This window comes from Lineus longissimus, chromosome 5, assembly GCF_910592395.1.
Source record: "Lineus longissimus chromosome 5, tnLinLong1.2, whole genome shotgun sequence".
In the NCBI taxonomy this organism is placed as follows: domain Eukaryota; kingdom Metazoa; phylum Nemertea; class Pilidiophora; order Heteronemertea; family Lineidae; genus Lineus; species Lineus longissimus.
Genome location: NC_088312.1, coordinates 32246 through 56079, shown reverse-complemented (window position 1 = coordinate 56079; position 23834 = coordinate 32246). Strand labels below are relative to the sequence as shown.

At 43.4% G+C, this 23834-nt stretch overlaps 1 protein-coding gene across 2 annotated transcripts in view; it reads right to left on the bottom strand.

Annotated features, from left to right (window-relative positions):
* The window catches only part of LOC135487972 (prickle planar cell polarity protein 3-A-like), a 40287-nt gene that overhangs the window by 4508 nt on the left and 11945 nt on the right, over positions 1 to 23834 (bottom strand). Inside the window, exons 5-12 of one of the 2 annotated variants that reach the window (XM_064772296.1) lie at positions 23521 to 23739; positions 8220 to 8420; positions 3102 to 3276; positions 2824 to 2993; positions 2273 to 2459; positions 1715 to 1891; positions 1023 to 1199; positions 488 to 664 (exon numbers count right to left, since the gene is read on the bottom strand). In XM_064772296.1, coding sequence (XP_064628366.1) covers positions 488 to 664; positions 1023 to 1199; positions 1715 to 1891; positions 2273 to 2459; positions 2824 to 2993; positions 3102 to 3276; positions 8220 to 8420; positions 23521 to 23739 — 1483 coding nt within the window. The remainder of the gene's footprint in view (positions 1 to 487; positions 665 to 1022; positions 1200 to 1714; positions 1892 to 2272; positions 2460 to 2823; positions 2994 to 3101; positions 3277 to 8219; positions 8421 to 23520; positions 23740 to 23834) is intronic. The other variant, XM_064772297.1, reaches the window with a different exon arrangement.

Genomic DNA, 23834 nt, shown 5'->3' with positions numbered 1-23834 from the left:
TCCTGTTCCCGAGAAATGCTTTGCTCACCAGTTATGGCTTGAGTACATCGACTACATTTCTTGGCAAAGATGTCACTGGAGCCTGATTGAGTGTTGCCAACTTCATTGTCAGGTATACACTTTGCTGTTAGGCGAACATTAAGCACCAATTCAAAGCGTCAAAAGCCCCCGCCCCAGACACAGAGTTGGTGAGGGAGGATACAACTTCCATCCCGAGCTACCACCGCCAATAAGGCCACACTCGACACAATTCAAACCAAACAGCTCAAAAGAAAATTTTCGATGTACTAGATATCACATATCACGTATATTAGATATCACACTGATTGGAAACAAAGTGAGGGCATTAGGCAATGTACAAGCAAGGAAAAGACATGGGAAATGGAAAATATATGGAACACCAATCCGAAGAGAGTTGCTTCCATTGGCAGGGTTCAGATACGAGAAGTAAGCTTGGACTCCTGTTCCCGAGAAATGCTTTGCTCACCAGTTATGGCTTGAGTACATCGACTACATTTCTTGGCAAAGATGTCACCAAAGCATTCGGCGCAATAAGGCTTCCCTTCTTTGGAGGCCACCTTACAGCCTATCAGCTCCTTGTTACAGCTACAGCAGACCAAACACGCGGCACAGTAGTGCTTCTCTTCAAAAGCGGTGTAGTGACCTACCGAAAGTATATCATGGATGATTAACCAGTGGAGCACTTCTGATAAACTCGCTACTGGACGCTGTGCACATGATACACATTATACATCTCTCTTCGGTACAGTTACTAAACGAGGACGGTAAAACTGGAATCTTATAGCTAAAAAGGTTCAGATTCAAATGCTGTTTAGACTAATGAATTTTGGTTAGAATGTTACGAAGCATGGTAAACTTAACATACATGATAAGTTTGTATCAATAGTACTTTTATTCCAAGCAAACGGGAACTCTTGCAATGGTGGCTTTGAAATTAAACTGAAAAATACTCGCTATTCGGCGGTCACAGTGGTATGGCTACCAGTGTCCATTTTACTCACCAGTGATGGGTTTTTTACAAGTGCAGCACTTCTTGGAAAAGAGGTCCGTGTAGCACTCGGGACAATAAGCCTGACCTTCTTTTGAGGCAAACTCAAGCCCTACCAGTTCCTTTTCACAAACGCCACACACAATGCAAGAGGCACAATACTCTTGTTCATCGAAATTGATGTAACGACCTAGACCAAAAGCACATTTCTGATGAATCAAATTCAACTGATGGTTTCTCAAAAGAAACTTCTGCTGAACGTGGAACGTTGTCAGTGACCGCGCGTTGTTACCGAGATCGCCACTTTGTAAGCTTCACCCTAATGCTGTTAGAGTTATTAAAGGGCAGGTACAAGGAGAAAGTGAACGAAAGAGAATACGTTACAAATTCATGATGAAAATTACAGAAAAGGGTAAAAAAGCCTAACCCTAACCCCCCTCTCTTCGGTACAGTTACTAAACGAGGACGGTAAAACTGGAATCTTATAGCTAAAAAGGTTCAGATTCAAATGCTGTTTAGACTAATGAATTTTGGTTAGAATGTTACGAAGCATGGTAAACTTAACATACATGATAAGTTTGTATCAATAGTACTTTTATTCCAAGCAAATGGGAACTCTTGCAATGGTGGCTTTGAAATTAAACTGAAAAATACTCGCTATTCGGCGAACACAGTGGTATGGCTACCAGTGTCCATTTTACTCACCAGTGATGGGTTTTTTACAAGTGCAGCACTTCTTGGAAAAGAGGTCCGTATAGCACTCGGGACAATAAGCCTGGCCTTCTTTTGAGGCAAACTCAAGCCCTACCAGTTCCTTTTCACAAACGCCACACACAATGCAAGAGGCACAATACTCTTGTTCATCGAAAGTGATGCAACGACCTAGACCAAAAGCACATTTCTGATGAATCAAATTCAACTGAGGGTTTCTCAAAAGAAACTTCTGCTGAACGTGGAACGTTGTCAGTGACCGCGCGTTGTTACCGAGATCACGACTTTCTAAGCTTCACCCTAATGCTGTTAGAGTTATTAAAGGGCAGGTACAAGGAGAAAGTGAACGAAAGAGAATACGTTACAAATTCATGATGAAAATTACAGAAAAGGGTAAAAAACAATGGACGTTAGAACTCATTGCCAACTACACAGGATGAGACTAAACAATGGTGATAGGAATAGTAACAAAGATGATGCAGGGACAACCTAAACTATAACAAAGGCTGTTCAACAGCGACAGAGACAGTACATGTATAGGTTCGAACTCACCAGTGATTGGTTTCGTGCAGCGACAGCATTTCTTGGCGTAGAGATCTCCGTAGCATTCAGCGCAGTAAGGCTGTTCGTCTTTTGATGTAAACTTCAGGCCCGCCAGCTCCTTCTTGCAGTTGTTGCAGACGAAGCATTCGCGATGGAACGGACTGTTCTTGTATGTCACGCCGCCCTTGTTGATTACCTGTGACAATGGGATATGAAGTGTTCATCAAAACACCCATGATGTCTTACAAGATATTACGCTATGAGTTCTGTGAACCCTAGACGCCGAGCTCTCCTCAAAGTGAGGGGAACCAAGAAGTCGACCTAACTACATGTTAAGTGACAAATAGCGCGAACTACTGACAGCGTTGGAACTAACTTGATTGGTGTCTTCCAGCTCCTGGTTTACCCTATTGCAGGCAGGCGAGGGAGCATTGTGCGAACTGATCCTCGTTGCAGGGGATGCACTGTAATTGTCTTTGGGACGAAACAGAAAGGGCAACGACTTTTTCTGCTGCCAATAGGTTGGGTTGGGTAAGGTTTATAAGAATGAGAAGACTTACTCCATTGCAGGCGAGACAACGCTGGGCGAACTGATCCTCGTAGCAGGGGATGCACACAACATCATTATCCTTGGGGATGAAACTCTTGCTGCCGATGGGCTGCTTGCATACAAGGCAGCAGAAACATGTCTCATGCCATTGCTTGTTCTTGTACTCAAACTTCTTCATACCTGAAACATTAAATCAGCATTAGAGCAAGATAGAGACAACTGTCATACTGTGGACAGGTAAGACCAATCGCTTATTATTGAACGGGATAATACATTGTATTCACTTACCAGCTTTGAAGACATCGCCGCAGCAGTCGCATCGCGGGGCAAAGTTGTTGTCATGGCAATCAGGGCAATAGAGCTTCTCGTTCTTGGCCGCAAAATGCTTGTCAACTAGCGAGCATTGGCAGTCAGCACACTTGAAGCAGTTTTCATGCCAATGTTTCTCTTTGTAAGAAAGATCCTGGAAGGAAGCAAACTGATGGTTACAACGAGGCCCGGTTGATCATAAATGCTTAGCTGGCGTTAGGATATCTTCCTTTTATTCAGCACTTAATCAGACGAAACGCCAATCAAGCTAACACTCTGGTTCTGCCGGGTATTCTTACCTGCTTCGTATACAGCAACCCAAGTTCGGGGCGTTGTGATACCGAGTTAGAAAACAGTACTTGTACTCATGCGAAAAAGCTTCAGCAAAGGTTGCATTTTACCTCGTGATGGCTAAATCATATGGCAATTCAACGCCATGTATGCTTTTCTGACAGTGGTATGCCAAAATACTGGTACATTTAGGGGTACAGATTTGATCCAAGTAAAACTGTAGTCCAAGTATCTGTAATTCGTTGCTTCTTGAAGTGCATGCAAAGGGAGGCAAAACAAACAATTACAGATTCGACATAGTGCATATCCTTCATTCTAATAAACATGTCATGGGGTTTGATTGGTGGGTTCCTTCGGGTAGTATAGGTGTTGTGTTAGTTGCATTTAACTGAAACTCTAGAAGAGAAGAATGTTCATGGCGTTGGAAAGGAGTCGGGAAAACAAAGGTAACGATAAGTGTAGTACGTGGAAGTTTTTTTTCTTCAAGTTGTCCTAGCGCAGGCAATGGCCCCCTATCAGGCCAACTCATTAACGGCTACGCAAGAGAATTTGATTTGTGTGTGTTCCGTCCTGGCGCAATTTGTGCAAATAACTGAATCGTCAGGAAAAAAATCATCCCCCAAGGCTGTCCATTGATACAATCTAGGAACTTGTTTTCACCTGCTTGCGCGAGATAAAATACATGAAAAGGACTTTCCATAGAGCTCATCGGTTCTGTCTTGGAAGTAAGTCGAAAGATACCAAGACAAACCGCAGCATAATCCTTCATTTCAAGAGTTTTGGACGAGAGTGAATTTGTGAGAATGAGGCCATTTCACGATGAGGCATTGTATACAACTAAGGGGCACGCAACAGCATGCAAAACTTTCGACGATCGTAGAAAAGTACAAAATGACTGGTACAGTAAAACTGAACAATAAGCTTATCCATTTCCAGAGATTTCAAGGGTTGTTTCTATTGATTTGTGGGTGTTACGTTGCTCTGATGCTGAGTACATCGTGCCACACCATGCACAAAACTAAACTGTTTCCTAAAGGTTCCAAAAACCGACCCATTCTACCCGAGTAATATTCAGGCTGGAGCAGAACTATTCTATATTCACCTCGTATTCTGGACCCAGTTGTTTGAAGCAACGTTTTGAGTCTCTAACTGGGCGTTCATATAAGCCCAGTTTTCCTATAACTGATTCGTTGTGACGAATTTGCCTTGTTTATTCTTTGTCTACGGTTTTGGTATCTTCTTTTAATGTTAACTATCGATGAATTTGGAATCTGTTGTGCCGAGCCACATCAGTAGTAGAGCTGTGTAACATCAACTTTAAAGCTTCTTGCCTCAATGTGTCCTGGCAGAGATTTCTAAAGCTGCAAGCAATCTTGCATCAATGTGTCCTGGCAGAGATGTCTAAAGCTGCAAGCAATCTTGCATCAATGTGACCCGGTTGAGATGTCTAAAGCTGCAAGCAATCTTGCCTCAATGTGTCCCGGTTGAGATGTCTAAAGCTGCAAGCAATCTTGCCTCAATGTGTCCTGGCAGAGATTTCTAAAGCTGCAAGCAATCTTGCCTCAATGTGTCCCGGTTGAGATGTCTAAAGCTGCAAGCAATCTTGCCTCAATGTGTCCTGGCAGAGATTTCTAAAGCTGCAAGCAATCTTGCCTCAATGTGTCCCGGTTGAGATTTCTAAAGCTGCAAGCAATCTTGCCTCAATGTGTCCCGGTTGAGATTTCTAAAGCTGCAAGCAATCTTGCCTCAATGTGTCCTGGCAGAGATTTCTAAAGCTGCAAGCAATCTTGCCTCAATGTGTCCTGGCAGAGATGTCTAAAGCTGCAAGCAATCTTGCCTCAATGTGACCCGGTTGAGATTTCTAAAGCTGCAAGCAATCTTGCATCAATGTGACCCGGTTGAGATGTCTAAAGCTGCAAGCAATCTTGCCTCAATGTGTCCTGGCAGAGATTTCTAAAGCTGCAAGCAATCTTGCATCAATGTGTCCTGGCAGAGATGTCTAAAGCTGCAAGCAATCTTGCATCAATGTGACCCGGTTGAGATGTCTAAAGCTGCAAGCAATCTTGCCTCAATGTGTCCCGGTTGAGATGTCTAAAGCTGCAAGCAATCTTGCCTCAATGTGTCCTGGCAGAGATTTCTAAAGCTGCAAGCAATCTTGCCTCAATGTGTCCCGGTTGAGATGTCTAAAGCTGCAAGCAATCTTGCCTTAATGTGTCCTGGCAGAGATTTCTAAAGCTGCAAGCAATCTTGCCTCAATGTGTCCCGGTTGAGATTTCTAAAGCTGCAAGCAATCTTGCCTCAATGTGTCCCGGTTGAGATTTCTAAAGCTGCAAGCAATCTTGCCTCAATGTGTCCTGGCAGAGATTTCTAAAGCTGCAAGCAATCTTGCCTCAATGTGTCCTGGCAGAGATGTCTAAAGCTGCAAGCAATCTTGCCTCAATGTGACCCGGTTGAGATTTCTAAAGCTGCAAGCAATCTTGCATCAATGTGACCCGGTTGAGATGTCTAAAGCTGCAAGCAATCTTGCCTCAATGTGTCCTGGCAGAGATTTCTAAAGCTGCAAGCAATCTTGCCTCAATGTGACCCGGTTGAGATGTCTAAAGCTGCAAGCAATCTTGCCTCAATGTGTCCCGGTTGAGATGTCTAAAGCTGCAAGCAATCTTGCCTCAATGTGTCCCGGTTGAGATGTCTAAAGCTACAAGCAATCTTGCCTCAATGTGTCCCGGTTGAGATGTCTAAAGCTGCAAGCAATCTTGCCTCACTGTGTCCCGGTTGAGATGTCTAAAGCTGCAAGCAATCTTGCCTCAATGTGTCCCGGTTGAGATGTCTAAAGCTGCAAGCAATCTTGCCTCAATGTGACCCGGTTGAGATGTCTAAAGCTGCAAGCAATCTTGCCTCAATGTGACCCGGTTGAGATGTCTAAAGCTGCAAGCAATCTTGCCTCAATGTGTCCTGGCAGAGATGTCTAAAGCTGCAAGCAATCTTGCATCAATGTGTCCCGGTTGAGATGTCTAAAGCTGCAAGCAATCTTGCCTCAATGTGTCCCGGTTGAGATGTCTAAAGCTGCAAGCAATCTTGCCTCAATGTGACCCGGTTGAGATGTCTAAAGCTGCAAGCAATCTTGCCTCAATGTGTCCCGGTTGAGATGTCTAAAGCTGCAAGCAATCTTGCCTCAATGTGTCCCGGTTGAGATGTCTAAAGCTGCAAGCAATCTTGCATCAATGTGACCCGGTTGAGATGTCTAAAGCTGCAAGCAATCTTGCCTCAATGTGACCCGGTTGAGATGTCTATAGCTGCAAGCAATCTTGCCTCAATGTGTCCCGGTTGAGATGTCTATAGCTGCAAGCAATCTTGCCTCAATGTGTCCTGGTTGATATGATTACAGGGACTGGCAGGATGGGCTGGTCAGTTATTGTCTAAACGTCCCTTTTAGTCTGTGAATCGTATTGTTATATAAAGCTGACAGTAATCAAATGTGATTTTCCAACTCAAGATTTACAAATTCGACACAAACGTATATCTATATAATAATAAAAGTAAACGTCGATATCAAAACAGGACAATATAACTAAACATTAATTCATCGTATCAAAAACTCATGCCCAACTAAACAATTTGAAATGTTATGTTCTAGTCGACATTTTGTGCGTTTAGTTAAAAGTAAGTTGGTCTCTTTCAAACAGATGTCTAGTATCCACGTGAACTTGCAGTAAATGTGTGTGAAGCAATATGGAAGACTTGGAGACGACATAGGAGTTTATTCTGTCTAGTCTGGGTTGTACATCTAGGTCTTGGCTCAAGTTATCTTTTATAGAGAACGGATCCAACCGAGATGGATTCCCATTCAGTTGACTTATCAGAATGAAATTCGGTTTTGTATTTTATGGAAATTGTCATTAGTTTAATTTTTACCCTTGAAAGCTCTGGAGCTGGTCTGCTGAACTTACCGCTAACTGTGAGGTAACATACAAATCCTAAATGAATCATACAGACAACCCTTAGGCTTTATCACTAGCCAGAAATGAAGAGGACTGGAACTTCGGCAAAGCGATCTTATTGGTTAATCGCACGATCTCACATGTTTACCTCAAAGGCTTTAACTCAGTTTTGACATCACTGTGTGGTCTCCAAACGCCCCCACCAAGTGACACTGGGATTCAGGGTGATCGGGTCGTACGTGATTGTGCAGAATATTGAACTCTGTAAATCTGTAAGCTTCCTGGGGTAATTGTGTGTGTCTCAGTTTAAAAAACGAGAATCCATTAGGCCTACGGAAAAGGTTTATTCAGGAACAAATAGAAACATTTCATTGATGCAATCGTAGTCCCAATTAAATCCCCTTTTCCAAACTCAACTCAACAAAGTTGACCATTTACAATCGTCAAAAGCAGCAAAACACCAAGGACTCCATGCCAATTTCGGTTCAAAGCAGACAGAGCATTTTTAGAGCGCGTAATCTCATTGACAACTATACCACACAAAGGGTGCCACCACTGCCACTGAGTTGATTAAGACTGATCATTGTGTTTCACTGGCTGTTATATTCATCTGTTAGTCGCCACCCTCAGGCTGACACTCATAGTATTACGTCGCATGCCTCATCTCAGCACCATGCAGTTATGTGCACTGAAGTTCTGTTTCCATGAAGGTGCACTCAAAACCACACGTGATCAGGTCAATCCAATCAGGAAAACTTTACTTTACCATCAAAGATGGCTGGTTTTCTTTTCATCCCCCGAATCAGTTCTAGAATTCAGAATCTATTCTTTTCATCCAATCATGCGAGTGTCAATAGCTACTACATACCTTAGAATCTGTGCCAATAGGTTTCTTACATTCCTCGCAAGAATTAGCAAACGAGTCTTCGTAACACTTTATACAATAAGGATGGTCGTCACGGAGGATATATCGCTTGCCTGTAAGCGATTGGTCGCAGTTATGACAACAGAAATGCCCGCTGTGCCAGTCCTGCTCCATGGCTTTTGTATACTCCCCACAAAATATCAACTGAAAGGAAACAGGGGGCATCTGAGAGGATAGAAATGTAACACAATCAAACGCCATGGGTAATCCTGTTCCATGGCTTTCGTATACTCCCCACATCAACTGAAAGGAAACAGGGGGCATCTGAGAGGATAGAAATGTAACACACCATGGGGAATCCTGTTCCATGGCTTTCGTATACTCCCCACATCAACTGAAAGGAAACAGGGGGCATCTGAGAGGATAGAAATGTAACACAATCAAACTCCATGGGTAATCCTGTTCCATGGCTTTCGTATACTCCCCACATCAACTGAAAGGATACAGGGGGCATCTGAGAGGATAGAAATGTAACACAATCAAACGCCATGGGTAATCCTGTTCCATGGCTTTCGTATACTCCCCACATCAACTGAAAGGAAACAGGGGGCATCTGAGAGGATAGAAATGTAACACAATCAAACGCCATGGGTAATCCTGTTCCATGGCTTTCGTATACTCCCCACATCAACTGAAAGGAAACAGGGGGCATCTGAGAGGATAGAAATGTAACACAATCAAACTCCATGGGTAATCCTGTTCCATGGCTTTCGTATACTCCCCACATCAACTGAAAGGAAACAGGGGGCATCTGAGAGGATAGAAATGTAACACAATCAAACTCCATGGGTAATCCTGCTCCATGGCTTTTGTATACTCCCCACATCAACTGAAAGGAAACAGGGGGCATCTGAGAGGATAGAAATGTAACACAATCAAACTCCATGGGTAATCCTGTTCCATTGCTTTCGTATACTCCCCACATCAACTGAAATGAAACAGGGGGCATCTGAGAGGATAGAAATGTAACACAATCAAACGCCATGGGTAATCCTGTTCCATGGCTTTCGTATACTCCCCACATCAACTGAAAGGAAACAGGGGGCATCTGAGAGGATAGAAATGTAACACAATCAAACTCCATGGGTAATCCTGTTCCATGGCTTTCGTATACTCCCCACATCAACTGAAATTAAACAGGGGGCATCTGAGAGGATAGAAATGTAACACAATCAAACGCCATGGGTAATCCTGTTCCATGGCTTTTGTATACTCCCCACATCAACTGAAATGAAACAGGGGGCATCTGAGAGGATAGAAATGTAACACAATCAAACTCCATGGGTAATCCTGTTCCATGGCTTTCGTATACTCCCCACATCAACTGAAAGGAAACAGGGGGCATCTGGAAGGAAAGAAATGTAACACAATCAAACGCCATAGGTAATCCTGTTCCATGGCTTTTGTATACTCCCCACATCAACTGAAAGGAAACAGGGGGCATCTGGAAGGAAAGAAATGTAACACAATCAAACGCCATGGGTAATCCTGTTCCATGGCTTTTGTATACTCCCCACATCAACTGTAAGGAAACAGGGGGCATCTGAGAAATATGTATCGATATAAAGTAAGTTTTACACAATCACTGTTGATATAATTATAGGCACCTGGACGTTTCAAATGGTTTCCCCATTCTTCTTCAGAAGGTGGAACTTCTGACTAACTTTATAGTTTAAGTAATGTTATGAACATCTCCTGACCTATATATGACAATGTATCGAGGTCGAGCCCATGGCCAAGCTCAACCCGAACTCAACGACAAACAGATTAACGTATCAACTTGAGGAAAAGATGGAAAGAATTCAAAGTGGCATGTGTTAAAGAGCATTGAAATGGTAAGTAGACAGCTACAGGATAAAACTTCTGGTCAAAAAGAAGATATCATGGGAGTTAGACATGGACGTTACACACTAGAAGTATACAATAGTTTGGTTTGTTTGGAAGACTGGTCAGGTCCAACTAGGTTCAACAGTTCGCCTGGGGGAGGTCCGGGTGGCACGCTCACATCGCTTACATGGCCTTACGTTTTATAAAATAGAGTCAGATCATGTTCATGGTCATGTTTTTCTGCTAACCCTTACCCTAACCCTGAAAAATTTCTAAGTCCAAACATTTTTTTCACTGGTTGTTTTTTTCTGCTCAAAACGAACCAACATCATCATCAGTCCCAAAACCTTTTTGACTTTGAACATTTTTCAAAATTTTGAACTGACTGAGTGAAAGTTGAAAACATTTCTAAGTCCAAATTTTTTTTCACTGTTTTTTTGTTTTCTGCTCAAAATGAACCAAAATCAGCAGTCCCAATTTTTTTTGACTTGTTTTTCTTCAAACTGTAAGTCTTATTCAGGATGACTTTATCAATGCAAGCGTAATGACTGTTGGTATCTTATATACTGCTGATGCACTGATGATATTCAGGAATGTATACCAATACAGCTGCAGTACAGCAGTCTAAGGTTTGTTAGAGTCCATGAAAGTGCAAACATAACAAGGGAGCTGCTGCCTCCCTGTGCATGATGGTCTTACCTCTCTGGCGACAGCCACATCTGCTGCCGCGTGTGCAAACATGTCAGGATCAGCCATATCATCCATGTATCAGTTTATATGGAGAGCAATGACTAAGTCTGAGGGCATCCACAGGAATGACCATCCAACAGAAGACCTTCCGATCCAGAAATCCAAGAATGGTCTGAGGTAAATCCAAACTCACTTCCAGCTTCAAAACATGTTCACATCTTAGTAATAGTATCCGACAAGAATTATTTCAGCAATGCTCTACCAATGGGTCAGATGATAATTTACTGTGAATGCAGTCGGCACTTGTTGCCTGCTTCAACATAGACAATACAGTCATCCTTGGAAACGCCATCCAATGGAACTAATGAAGATGAAAGAGCGACATCTGAAAGCACAGTGGAACAATTTGTCTGCTGGCATTCCTCAATTTGTCATCATGGGAATGTTGATGACCCACAAAGAATTTACTATCTTTCAATGACGAGCATGCGGGGTTAGATGACGAAACTTCGAAGCGCCTGCGGACGCAGATGCCAATCAGACACAGGCTAGAGAGGCAGCTAAACGAATTCCATGCTTTTTCCAGAACCAACAAATGTAAAGCACACTTATTTCACTTTGTCCAACCTACAGGAATACTAATGGTGAAATATCGTCTACATCTGACATGTTATCGGTCTCTCGATGCTTGACGGAACAGAATGACTAATACAGACATAGGCAAATGTACAGAGTGGTTGGCTGGGAGGCTGTCGAGCAGCAACAGCAGTGCTGCCGAGGTTTGCTCAAATGTGTAATGGGCCGAATCATCAACTTGCAAATCAATAGGGTGAATCAGAACAAATCAACAAGGAAGGAGTCCCATTGGAGAATTGCACTACTGTGTAAATGTCGGGCTACACGTTCATGTCAGGGTGTATAGTGTACATGTACATGACGGGGTACCCATGTACATGTCGGGGTATATGTACATGTTTGATACTATGTACATGAACATGCATTGTTCTTATTACTGTTTGGTGCACAAGCCACAGCTCTTCGGTGACAAAATTAGTTCATTTTCATTATCAGAAAATACTTCCAATCCATTGCTGCTGTAAATAAGCTAGCCTTTGATGAAATCAGGCCATGATCACCTGTACCATCCGTAACATGTTGCCTCATAATGACCACTATCGTCATAAACAACTTCCGCTAATCAGCTAGATCAATCTAGATACTCAGATATCGCCTTAATCGATTGGACCGCTTGTTGATTGGAGAGCTAGCCGTGAAATCAAAGTCAAGATAGCACTCCTACCTCTGCCACCACAAGAAGCTTCCGGGATGCATGGATCAGTAGGGGCTATCTCAAAGAAACAACAGTAATCTCTTCATTAGTTCGACATTATGGTATATCACACTTTAGCTACAAGAAAAGCAAATTTGACTCAATGCCAGTTGATTGTGATGAAGCCGAGTATATGTAATATGACTCCAGCATAATATCATGAACAACTAATCAAAGGAAACGCACGAGTAACGTGCTAGAATAAGACACTTCCCACTTGAATCACCCACAGACATTGCAAGCAGATCAAGGGGGAGCCTACTCATACTGTCTTAAATCCATCAACACCGACCGCTATTTACACTTACTAAAGCACTGTCACCTCCCTTCCAAAGATAACATAATCTACCTACTACCCGCCTACTACCTCACTATGAAATGCTTTCGATCATAGCCAGCATAGAGTCAGGCTGGCACACATTCCCAGCCACCAACAAAATCATTCACTTTTTCTTCCAATCGTATGTTTGGCAAGCTTATTTTCAATAAATAGGTATGTTTTTATTGGCATCCACTTAGCTATATATTAATCTTTAGGGAGACTTTCCAACTCTAGTTTCTAGTGTCTAGATGCCAATCAAAACAGTGAAGTTGGCAGCGAGGACCTTATTCAGCTTTCTAAAATATCTAGAGAACCTGTATGCTCAAAACCTGCCGAGAAGTTCATATAGGAAGCATGCCATACCTTCCATTGCAAGTTCGTGACTCGAAAGGAACACAAATAATCAACTGAATTGAATATCAACCAAACAACCATTATTCAAGAAGTTAATTTATCACCCGCCTTCCTTTTTAATTGATACGATTGATGAGCCAAACCAATAGTCATTACATGCCAGCGCTCGAGAGCCTACATTACATGCCAGCGCTCGAGAGCCTGCATTACATGCCAGCGCTCGAGAGCCTAGTTTATGCGATATCCATGCACCCACCATTAAAAAGGGAAATGCTGCTATACATATAACGGCATGCCTCATTAACGCGAGTTGGTTTGGTTCATTAACCACCATGAATCTTGGCACAATTGGGGGTTCAAGCGACTGCATTATTATATATTTATTGTATTCTGCTATTAGACCAACGTCTGCAGTTAACCCTTTGTCAGTTTCTGGAGCCGATCACCCAGTGGGTAATCAAACCAACTTTGACTGTCACCATCATAACCGTCATATTTCTGCCGCGACTGAGCTGACACCATTTTGCAATGACAAGAAAGATAGAAAATTGGTGCTAATTGTCCAGACTGACATCACACCATAACAGCATTGTCCCTTGTGGATCTGCTGCTTACCCTTCTCCCCAATAATGCTGGTGTGATCAGCGCAGAAGCAATTAATCAGTAGCTCTGTGTACACTATTGATAATGTGTCCATTACCTATGTTGTCAGCATTTCCTATCATCAACATCATCCTAATATTCCAATTATTGCAATAAATCAGGAATGACATTTATATTATCGCCGTATATCTCCTGATGATGAATCCTGACACATAAGAATGAATGAAATTGATCCGATTGAGAATGGTCAGTGGAGTATGGAGGTCATACGAACACAGGGCAGAACAGGTTTAGGTGAAAGGAAGGCTAACATGGTCAGTGGAGTATGGAGGTCATACGAACACAGGGCAGAACAGGTTTAGGTGAAAGGAAGGCTAACATGGACAGTGGAGTATGGAGGTCATACGAACACAGGGCAGAACAGGTTTAGGTGAAAGGAAGGCTATCATGGACAGTGGAGTATGGAGGTCATACGAACACAGGGCAGAACAGGTTTAGGTGAAAGGAAGGCTAACATGGACAGTGGAGTATGGTGGTCATACGAACACAGGGCAGAACAGGTTTAGGTGAAAGGAAGGCTATCATGGACAGTGGAGTATGGAGGTCATACGAACACAGGGCAGAACAGGTTTAGGTGAAAGGAAGGCTATCATGGACAGTGGAGTATGGAGGTCATACGAACACAGGGCAGAACAGGTTTAGGTGAAAGGAAGGCTAACATGGACAGTGGAGTATGGAGGTCATACGAACACAGGGCAGAACAGGTTTAGGTGAAAGGAAGGCTATCATGGACAGTGGAGTATGGAGGTCATACGAACACAGGGCAGAACGGGTTTAGGTGAAAGGAAGGCTAACATGGACAGTGGAGTATGGAGGTCATACGAACACAGGGCAGAACAGGTTTAGGTGAAAGGAAGGCTATCATGGTCAGTGGAGTATGGAGGTCATACGAACACAGGGCAGAACAGGTTTAGGTGAAAGGAAGGCTAACATGGACAGTGGAGTATGGAGGTCATACGAACACAGGGCAGAACAGGTTTAGGTGAAAGGAAGGCTATCATGGACAGTGGAGTATGGAGGTCATACGAACACAGGGCAGAACGGGTTTAGGTGAAAGGAAGGCTAACATGGACAGTGGAGTATGGAGGTCATACGAACACAGGGCAGAACAGGTTTAGGTGAAAGGAAGGCTAACATGGACAGTGGAGTATGGAGGTCATACGAACACAGGGCAGAACAGGTTTAGGTGAAAGGAAGGCTAACATGGACAGTGGAGTATGGAGGTCATACGAACACAGGGCAGAACAGGTTTAGGTGAAAGGAAGGCTATCATGGACAGTGGAGTATGGAGGTCATACGAACACAGGGCAGAACGGGTTTAGGTGAAAGGAAGGCTAACATGGACAGTGGAGTATGGAGGTCATACGAACACAGGGCAGAACAGGTTTAGGTGAAAGGAAGGCTAACATGGTCAGTGGAGTATGGAGGTCATACGAACACAGGGCAGAACAGGTTTAGGTGAAAGGAAAGCTAACATGGACAGTTGAGTATGGAGGTCATACGAACACAGGGCAGAACAGGTTTAGGTGAAAGGGAGGCTAACATGGACAGTTGAGTATGGAGGTCATACGAACACAGGGCAGAACAGGTTTAGGTGAAAGGAAGGCTATCATGGTCAGTGGAGTGATACGATCATAGGCAATGTGCAGGTTTAGGTGAAAAGAAGACTAGGCTTACGAACAGACAAGTGAAAGACAAAGTCTAGGCTTAGAATAACCAGGCTGGTAACTCAGAGCTTTGTTGTAGGACATTAGTGTTGATAATAGCATGGTAGACAGGAAACATGGATGGACTGTAACATTCTCCGGATCGTAGCAAACATTAGCTATCATCATCAGCAACATCATGTAGCATGTAACATGCTTCTTCTGTCGGCAAGTAAATCAGGGTGGTCACACATACATATATTAATCTTTGAAGTTTTCGTACCGGTAAGATATCCAAATACGGAATCTTGCATTAGGAAAGCTCCACAGCAAGAGTTTTAAACACCATGGGCCGATGGAGGCGAGCAACACGCTATCAGGTGCGCCGGTGCCTTTGGTGTTAGCACCTTCGCATCTTCAGGAGAATATGCTGTACATGACTGTTATTTTATCGGCTTCGAAAACACGAGTTAGTGCTTCTGTACCTGTGCTCGGTTAGCGATGGCTATATATAGGTATGGTAAAGTGATTGATCTCCTGAACATTCGTTCACCTCTCCGCTAGCGGAGTATATATCTCGGGTAGTTGCTACTCACATGTACCCATTGCTGCCCATTATTACCGTCAAGGTGGGCGCTAGTAGTAGGGACCTTGAAGAACCCTGAGATCAACCACCTCCAACCTGGATGCCACTGTAACAGAATACAGCAGAGTTTGCACACAGATGCACACATCAATAAGTCTGTTTGACCTAGAGGATGCATTCTGGTTGATACAGGAATCTTGGCTCGAAAAAGAATCCAAGGAAAATGGTATATCCGATATCAACACACGCTACCTCTTGACTAACTGCCAGGTCCTGCTGAGTTCGTGTCCATTTTGAGTTGCGTTGTCCTTATCAACATCAGTCGCGCATTTTAATATTAACTACAATGTATTCATTTTACAGCAATAAATATGAGTGAGTGAAGCCTAATAGTGATGGAGATGTTTGGATAAACTTCTCCATTGGAAAGGCTTGCGTGCCTCTGTGATGTATTACCATGGTCCGTATTCACCAGTCAAGAAGGCATGTTGACGGCCACAATAGCGTCCGGTTGACAGCTCATGACTTCATAGCATTTATGTCAACATTCCTGATGGAGAGCGTGGTGGAATAAGCTAGAAGTGTGATATCAGTGGGTGGTGGGGTCTCAGCATCTCTGCACCATTGTGCTGCCAAGTGTGATATCAGTGGGTGGTGGGGTCTCAGCATCTCTGCACCATTGTGCTGCCAAGTGTGATATCAGTGGGTAGTGGGATCTCAGCATCTCTGCACCATTGTGCTGCCAAGTGTGATATCAGTGGGTGGTGGGGTCTCAGCATCTCTGCACCATTGTGCTGCCAAGTGTGATATCAGTGGGTGGTGGGGTCTCTGCATCTCTGCACCATTGTGCTGCCAAGTGTGATATCAGTGGGTGGTGGGGTCTCAGCATCTCTGCACCATTGTGCTGCCAAGTGTGATATCAGTGGGTGGTGGGGTCTCTGCATCTCTGCACCATTGTGCTGCCAAGTGTAATATCAGTGGGTGGTGGGGTCTCTGCATCTCTGCACCATTGTGCTGCCAAGTGTAATATCAGTGGGTGGTGGGGTCTCAGCATCTCTGCACCATTGTGCTGCCAAGTGTAATATCAGTGGGTGGTGGGGTCTCAGCATCTCTGCACCATTGTGCTGCCAAGTGTAATATCAGCGGGTGGTGGGGTCTCAGCATCTCTGCACCATTGTGCTGCCAAGTGTGATATCAGTGGGTGGTGGGGTCTCAGCATCTCTGCACCATTGTGCTGCCAAGTGTGATATCAGTGGGTGGTGGGGTCTCAGCATCTCTGCACCATTGTGCTGCCAAGTGTGATATCAGCGGGTGGTGGGGTCTCAGCATCTCTGCACCATTGTGCTGCCAAGTGTGATATCAGTGGGTGGTGGGGTCTCAGCATCTCTGCACCATTGTGCTGCCAAGTGTGATATCAGTGGGTGGTGGGGTCTCAGCATCTCTGCACCATTGTGCTGCCAAGTGTGATATCAGTGGGTGGTGGGGTCTCAGCATCTCTGCACCATTGTACTGCGAAGTGTGCTATCAGTGGGTGGTGGGGTCTCAGCATCTCTGCACCATTGTGCTGCCAAGTGTGATATCAGTGGGTGGTGGGGTCTCAGCATCTCTGCACCATTGTACTGCGAAGTGTGCTATCAGTGGGTGGTGGGGTCTCTGCATCTCTGCACCATTGTGCTGCCAAGTGTGATATCAGTGGGTGGTGGGGTCTCAGCATCTCTGCACCATTGTACTGCCAAGTGTGATATCAGTGGGTGGTGGGGTCTCAGCATCTCTGCACCATTGTACTGCGAAGTGTGATATCAGTGGGTGGTGGGGTCTCTGCATCTCTGCACTATTTTACAGCTAGAGAATCGTTTCAATACGATGATAAGTATGTAAGACACGATACTGGCCAAACAAGTCATATTGTTTATCATGCAATAAGATACAGATGACTCCATTTTGACGAGATGATGATTAATTACGACCATGCCGGACTAGCGACAGGTTGTCAACAGGGTTGTTTGTCATTGTTCTGGATCGGGATAGCTTACTCTGGTTATATCTTGGTAAAACTAAAAGAAACCGATTCATTAATCTGTAGAACAGGATTCCAACAATCTAGAACGAAAATCTCTTGGATACCAAACGACAACAATGAAGACATTATAATTCTACCGATTAAACCAAAGAAAACCATCTCCACCATCATAAAATGAATCTAAACACACAGGAAATGAAATGAATCCATTAACGAAATCTCAGCGATTTGTGATTTTCCAAAGGGAAAGAAAAATGCGTGCAACGACATATCAAGTCCACAATCAATACTAAGAGGAATAGAAAATATCTACAAACCATGGCTGGCTGATGGGCACTTGCCATCAAATACGTTTTCTTCGACTCCAGGATGTCGGTTTAATCCGTCACATTTGAAAAACAAGTGACACCTTCATATTGAAAGCAATTGCGTAGTTGCATCTGAATCGAATATGATCCTTGTGCTGTTTCACCTAATTCGGCCTTGCCAACAGTAATACGATTGCAGTGAAAGTGCGTCCCAACAAATGGCTCATTATGCATGTGATTATCGGCCGAGGTCGTGCTATCGATGAGGGGCCCGATCCTTTTGCCTTTGGAATGATTGATTCTGGAACTCGACTGAGAATAGACGATTTTAAAGATGTCAAGACCAATCTCAGAAACCTTTGATGGGTCTGAAGTTTGCAAGGTGTCTTATGGTCCCATAAAAGGATGCAATGATTTTGATCTAGATCTAAAATGCGATGTCCTATATCCTTATCCCATGACAAGAAATTGAAGAAGCAAGTTCCTTGATAAGGGTTCGAACCTGGACAACCTCTCAACCGAATTGAGCTGGCTGGTATCATTGTTTGACATCATTTACATTATCATGGATCGGCTTCCCTGGTGTAGTACATGAGACAGCTACTGAACCAAATGATTTCACATCGGAGTTCCTCTTTAAAGCTGACATGCATGCATAAAAACCCTAACGGCCAAGTTAGAAAAAACGTGTGTCACGTGACTGCACAAACGACAAGTTCATTGACGAGACTGGTCACAGAGACGCTCTCGTGAAAAGAAAAAATGAAAAATACTGCTTGAGCAGGTTCGAAATCGGAATCCTCGACACTTGATCCTTAGGCTACCGTCGTATCCACTACATTGTAAATGAAATTTTTTTTTCCGTTTTTCATTTCACGTACAAGCTTGACAGAATGGCGCCTTTTGAGCCATCTGTACCCTACTCAGTTCCAAGGTGACCAAGTGGCCTGGAGCACTTTCAGAACCATCACCATACTCTCTATTTTGCCACTAGTTCTTCACAGCTACTGTATATTCCTTTGACGGAAGCTCGCAACAAGTAGATCACATGTAGTTATCCGTGGGTGATATACACCTAATTTGATGAGGTATTCAGCCAGTAGTAAGGTATCCAGCTCTCTTTGATAACTAGAGGAATGTAACTTCTCGCCGGAGAGTACATGTAGACGGGAATAGGTTAGTCTTAGCTAAATTTACGATGTGATATAGTTCAATGAACCATCCCCTACAGGATGACCGGCGGTGGAGGCCTACTAGAATGCAAGCAATAGTAAGTCAGACAGAATAGCTTTTCTCTCCGTGCGGTACATCTCGGAATACATCCAAACGTTTCACCATTTGACCTGCTCAACTTGCATTCGTTCGTACGATCATGGAGGTATTATTAATAATACCTCCATGGTACGATCAAAGAAAAAACTACGGTCTTCCTGCACGAGTGCTTCCTCGATAGTTGGAGCTCTTGTCGTCAATAACGATAATTACGAATGATGCAGTCTCAAATGAGATGCACTCACGTATTCAGCTTGTTGCTTAATTCACTCAACTGCTCAATGAATCATGCCCCAGTGGTGTAAATCATTGGCCATCAATAAGAAAACTGTTTAGTCTATATGCCGACATTGAAAACAGGTAAGATTTTGAAGGTGAGTTTCACTTGCGACTCAAAGGGCGTTGTTCTTGTACGCAGTTTGTGAATGGAACGCGCCAACTTATGCACCAACCAACTTAAGTAATATCAGCCAGTTTGCCTACCATTCTACCACGATGGACAATGCAGTGCATAACAAAATCTTTCCAGACATTTCCTGAAATAAAAAAGGGGTGCAGAACATAACAGTTTCCTCAGAAGCGTGCAGCTGAGGAGGTACACATACAGATTAGCTGCAAGATCAATGTTGAGGAAAATTTTGATTATAAAAACATTTCACAAAAACCCACTTCACAATCAGTGATAGAACATTATTGATGATACCTTGTGTGGTAAAGTAATATGTTTATCCAACACTTGAATAAAACCGCCCCCTCCTAGAAACATTCCTCAGCGGAAGCTGATGTTGTTCGGTCTAAGTAAGCACCGGCAGCTAGAGTGCAGCCTGAGAATGAATCGAGAACTTAGTCATCCGTTTATTTCTGACCAGAACATACCTAGCGAAAGTCTGACTGGTAGATGGGGTTCCTGAAGAGCCAGAAATCAACTGATCCCTGCTGCGGTGGCAAGATCAGACCTCCTGAACATCTATTCATTTTCACATTGTTTTTACTTAGATCCTAGCAAAGGATTTATAATGGTTTTACACGCGGCAAAGACATTTCTCATTGTCTGCGTCGTCTACCGTTTCTCGCATTACCAACTTGCAAAGATACACTCAGGGCATAACATCTTAAAACTGTCTGTCTCCATTCAAGCGAAGATACATGCAGAGCCGGCGTCACTATCGTTTTGCCTCAAAGGTCAACATCATCCTAACCATCCAGTAAAGAACCTAAGCCTTGAGCTTACATTCTGACGATCACAACTTTACATTGCCTGAAACCTCTTAACCAACATTTCTACTTTGTTTTCCATCTGTTGCTTGTTTTTCACTTTACCTCGCCCTAAAGAAGATAAACGTTAATGTTTTTACGTTGGGAGACGCGCAGGTAGGCTGGAGATTCACCGGCTTTCCTTACTCTTGCCTATTAATAACTGTTTCATGTGCTTTGGGAGTAGCAGCAGGCAGGCCTGGCAGCTGAAATGCTTGTTGTGTATTGGCAGTCATAGGGTCGGGTCATTAACGCTAAAATATCGATTTGAGAGCTGCTTAGGTTCGACCAGGACAATTTGAGCTATACCGTATTGATGGATTTGTTGTTTAATTCAGGTGGACACCTTCGCTAGCTGAACGAGTTAATCACTTTATCAGTGGCCGGGAGAGAATCTGACCAAAAATCGAACCCCCGATTACTGAAGTGCCGATCAGCTGATGTCACTGTCTGATTTACCACTCGACAAGGCCAATCTAAGTAGAGGAAGCAGTGCCTGGGATGACCGTGCCCTTCCACTGCAACAAGCAACCACGAAATATCATAGTCGGGTCTGGGACGACCGTGCTCTTCCATTGCAACAAGCACCCACGATATATCTTATTCGGGTATTGGATGACCGTGCTCTTTCATTGGAACAAGCAACCACGATATATCTAAGTCGGGTCATGGATGACCGTGCCCTTCCATTGGAACAAGCAACCACGATATATCTAAGTCGGATCATGGATGACCGTGCCCTTCCATTGGAACAAACAACCACGATATATCTAAGTCGGATCATGGATGACCGTGCCCTTCCATTGGAACAAGCAACCACGATATATCTAAGTCGGGTCTGGGATGACCGTGCCCTTCCATTGGAACAAGCAACCACGATATATCTAAGTCGGGTCTGGGATGACCGTGCCCTTCCATTGGAACAAGCACCCACGATATATCTAAGTCGGGTCTGGGATGACCGTGCCCTTCCATTGGAACAAGCAACCACGATATATCTAAGTCGGGTCTGGGATGACCGTGCCCTTTCATTGGAACAAGCAACCACGATATATCTAAGTCGGGTCTGGGATGACCGTGCCCTTCCATTGGAACAAGCAACCACGATATATCTAAGTCGGGTCATGGATGACCGTGCTCTTTCATTGGAACAAGCACCCACGATATATCTAAGTCGGGTCATGGATGACCGTGCCCTTCCATTGGAACAAGCAACCACGATATATCTAAGTCGGGTCTGGGATGACCGTGCCCTTCCATTGGAACAAGCAACCACGATATATCTAAGTCGGGTCTGGGATGACCGTGCCGTTCCATTGGAACAAAGTAACCGCTAAATATCTTAGTCGACGCATTGATACATAGAAGTTGAGCAGAATTCAAATGAAACAATAGGAAGGAAATCGAGATATCATATCAGAGCAATGGGAGTCGTTGGTAGCAGACGACATGCAGTGTGACCTTGACAAGGTCAAAACAGGCATCACATTTCAAGTGATAAAATATTCACATCGAAATTCTCAGAAAAGTTGAAATTGTGAAATAAATTAAAAAGTAAGACATTTGTGTATGAGATATTGAACGTAGGCCTACACATTCGTGCAGTTGAGAGTATGCAAGGAACTTACCTGGAAGAAGGAGGAAGCTACTAGGCTTGCCGAAAGTTGAGTGAAAGTAACCCGTCTATCGAAGGAAGAGCAAGAAAGTGAACCACTGCCGTTTTAAAAAGCTTTGGGGTTGGGTGCAGATGGAATGCCTAGTCCATTCCATGCTAACCCAGTGGATTACATGGGTGTTCCCTTATGTTATATACATACATCGATGAACAGCCAGTTTGATAGTTGGAGATGAGAACTCACTACCATTTAACCTGGTTCAAGCTAGGTAGGCCAGGATCGTTTATATCATTACAGTAGGTTCTTAGTGATATCCCGTACATGGCACTATGCAGACTTAAGGTGATATTGTTTATAGGTATACTTGTGCACAGGTAAGCAACGTCTGTGTCACCTAAGTTGGTCTGATTTGCATCTCGACTGTACTGGCTCTCTTTTACATAATGTACATATTGGTCTGGTATTCCCAAGGTGAACCTTCAGATTTGAATTTTTTCATCAGTTCAAAATTCTGAAAAATTTTCAAAGCCAGAAAACCTTTGGGGCTGATGTAGAAAATTTAAGTAGAAAATTTTTTTCACTTTTATTTTTGCTCAATATGAACCTACATAAAAAAAAACTGCAGTCCCAAGATTTTTTTTATTTTGAAATTTTTGAAAAATTTTCAACTGACTGAGTGATGAAAAAATTTCAAAGTACAAACATTTTTTTCACTTTTTTTTCCTCAAAATGAACCAACATAACCAAAAAGTGCACTTAGAAATTTTTTCAGGGTTAGGGAAAGGGTTAGCAGAAAAAAACCCCAAATTTTTGAAAAAGTTTCAAAGTCAAAAAAGTTTTGGGACTGATGATTTTGGTTCATTTTGAGCAGGAAAAAAAAAAAAAGAGTGAAAAAAAATTTGAACTTAGAAATTTTGACTGAAGTCATGTCAGACCGACTAAACCTAGCTGAAAAGTGAAAAATCAGTTTCAATTTCAAAGCTTTACTGAGGACAAAAATAAAGTAGCCTACAGACTATTTTTAACAGAATAAAAAACACAACAAAATATACATGTATAACCTGATGCCCAAAAATGGACAGCCGAATGCATACGGGCTATCTTGAATGACATCGAAATGTAAACTTCATCAAGAAAGTCGTTTTTTGGGCATTTGCAAGCAAGTTTTGCAACGCGTCCCAACTGATTATCGAGGACCAGGTCTCTGTCTTATATGCATGCCGGACCGGATGTACAGTCGAAGAGGCGATTGAATACCTTCTTATTTGGAGTGTATCATTTAGACATTCATATGTCCCGGTGGTCAAGTTCCCCTGTGAAGAACGTGAATGGCATGATAAAGATTATCGTTCTTACCTCATCACAGCCAGCGCACCTTGGTTTCATCTGCTCGGCATAATGTCGCTCACAGAATATCTGGCCATCATGATAGCAATAGACAAGGTCAACCAGCAGCTCTTGATCACACTTCTGGCACATGAAACATGCCAGATGCCAACAGATGTCAGGACCAAACTTTGGGGCAAAGATTGCCATGTCGTTAGCTTCGATTTCTCCTTCACAGCTATAGCATACCTGGAAAGGACATAACGAAGAATTTGATGATCGGAAATCTGACATGTCAATGGGCTCATATACTCAGCACCCGGACCCAGCCACATTTTGAAACG